Source organism: Octopus bimaculoides, chromosome 6 (genome assembly GCF_001194135.2).
Source record: "Octopus bimaculoides isolate UCB-OBI-ISO-001 chromosome 6, ASM119413v2, whole genome shotgun sequence".
Classification (NCBI taxonomy): Eukaryota; Metazoa; Mollusca; class Cephalopoda; order Octopoda; family Octopodidae; genus Octopus; species Octopus bimaculoides.
Genome location: NC_068986.1, coordinates 84,908,130 through 84,909,564, shown reverse-complemented (window position 1 = coordinate 84,909,564; position 1,435 = coordinate 84,908,130). Strand labels below are relative to the sequence as shown.

General features: G+C 36.2%; 1 protein-coding gene across 1 annotated transcript; it reads right to left on the bottom strand.

The window, feature by feature from the left end:
- Positions 1-763: 763 nt before the first annotated feature.
- On the bottom strand, positions 764-1,429 carry LOC128248074 (mucin-3A-like). Its single transcript, XM_052968487.1, has one exon. It carries the CDS (start codon positions 1,427-1,429, stop codon positions 764-766), a length of 666 nt encoding a protein of 221 aa, XP_052824447.1.
- Positions 1,430-1,435: the final 6 nt, after the last annotated feature.

Below are 1,435 nucleotides of genomic sequence, written 5' to 3'. Positions count from 1 at the left end.
CAATGTTTTGGTGCTATTTGTGTAGATATCTGTGCAGTGTGTTGTGTTGTAGGATTTAAAGTCGACAAAGTAGAGGTTTCGTGAAATGTGGTTTCAGTAAGAGAAGTAGAAAATGCTGTTGAAGCTGCATTGGTTCCTAAGACAAATAAAAAAACGTTATATAAAATCGTCCTAACGTATAACAGGTTGATTTCGAAATTTCTATGATTTACTGTCCTAATTAGTTTGTTTTTTTTTCTTCACCAAATCTACGTTCGAGGAAATATACATAAGGAAGACGTTGGGAACTGCGAGGTACGTAATATAGTTAAGATAACTGAAGTATATATGTTAAGAAGTGCTACTAAGGGTATTTTAAGGTGACCAAATGCTATGAGTTTTACTAGGAAAACATATGCGTAGAGTGAAAGACAATAATTGATGCATGTTATGAGGGTGCTACATTATATAGAAAAATGTTGACTATATTTCAAGGAAACGCTACAATATTTAGATATATATAAATGTAACCAAAATGTGTATAAAAACAGGCAGTTTCATACAGAAATATTAAGTAAAAATTCTAATGATAAAGCAGTAATATTGCATCTCAAGTTCTGGGTACAACCTATACGGTGACACAAAATAAAGGTGTCAACAAAGGATATACGCTTGAATAAAATTAATTCAATATGGAAAGGAGGGCAAATATGAAACTCACATTTGGCAACACATGCTGTAATTCTGCGTTAAACTAATTTAGGGTGACAGTATTTAATTTGAATCAAGTTCGATAGGTAGTGGTTATATACATACCATTATTCAGTGATGTTGAAAAACTTGCTGTCGTGGTATGTAATGCCTTATTTGTTGATAGAGTGTCAGTTGTTATATCGCTTTTCATGGAGGAGCTTGAATATTGTGTTGAGGGACGCGTAGTATTCTCCGTCGATGGGGCAATACTTGTTACGTCTGATGACATAGACAATGTTGAATATTGTGCTGAGGGATTTATGGTTTCGTCTGTTGAAAGGTTGATGGCTGTTACATCTGGCGTCATGGAGTCTGTTGAGTATTGTGTTGAGGGCGGTGTAGATTCGTCTGTTGATATAGTGATTGTTGTTACATCTGATGATACAGAGGCAGTTGAATATTGTGCTGAGGAAGGTGTTGCTTCGTCTTGTGATGGGACAATTGTTGTTACATCTAATGACATAGAGGGTGATGAATATTGTGCTGAGGGGTGTATGGTGTTCTCTGTGGAAGGAACGTCAGTTGTTACATCTGATGACATAGAAGATCTTGAATATTGTGTGGCGGGATGTGTGGTGTTGTGTGTTAATGGAGCATCAGTTGTTAGATCTGACGACATGGAAATATTTGAATATTGTGTGGCGGGATGTGAGGTGTTGTGCTTTAATGGAGCATCAGTTGTTACATCTGATGACATAGAACC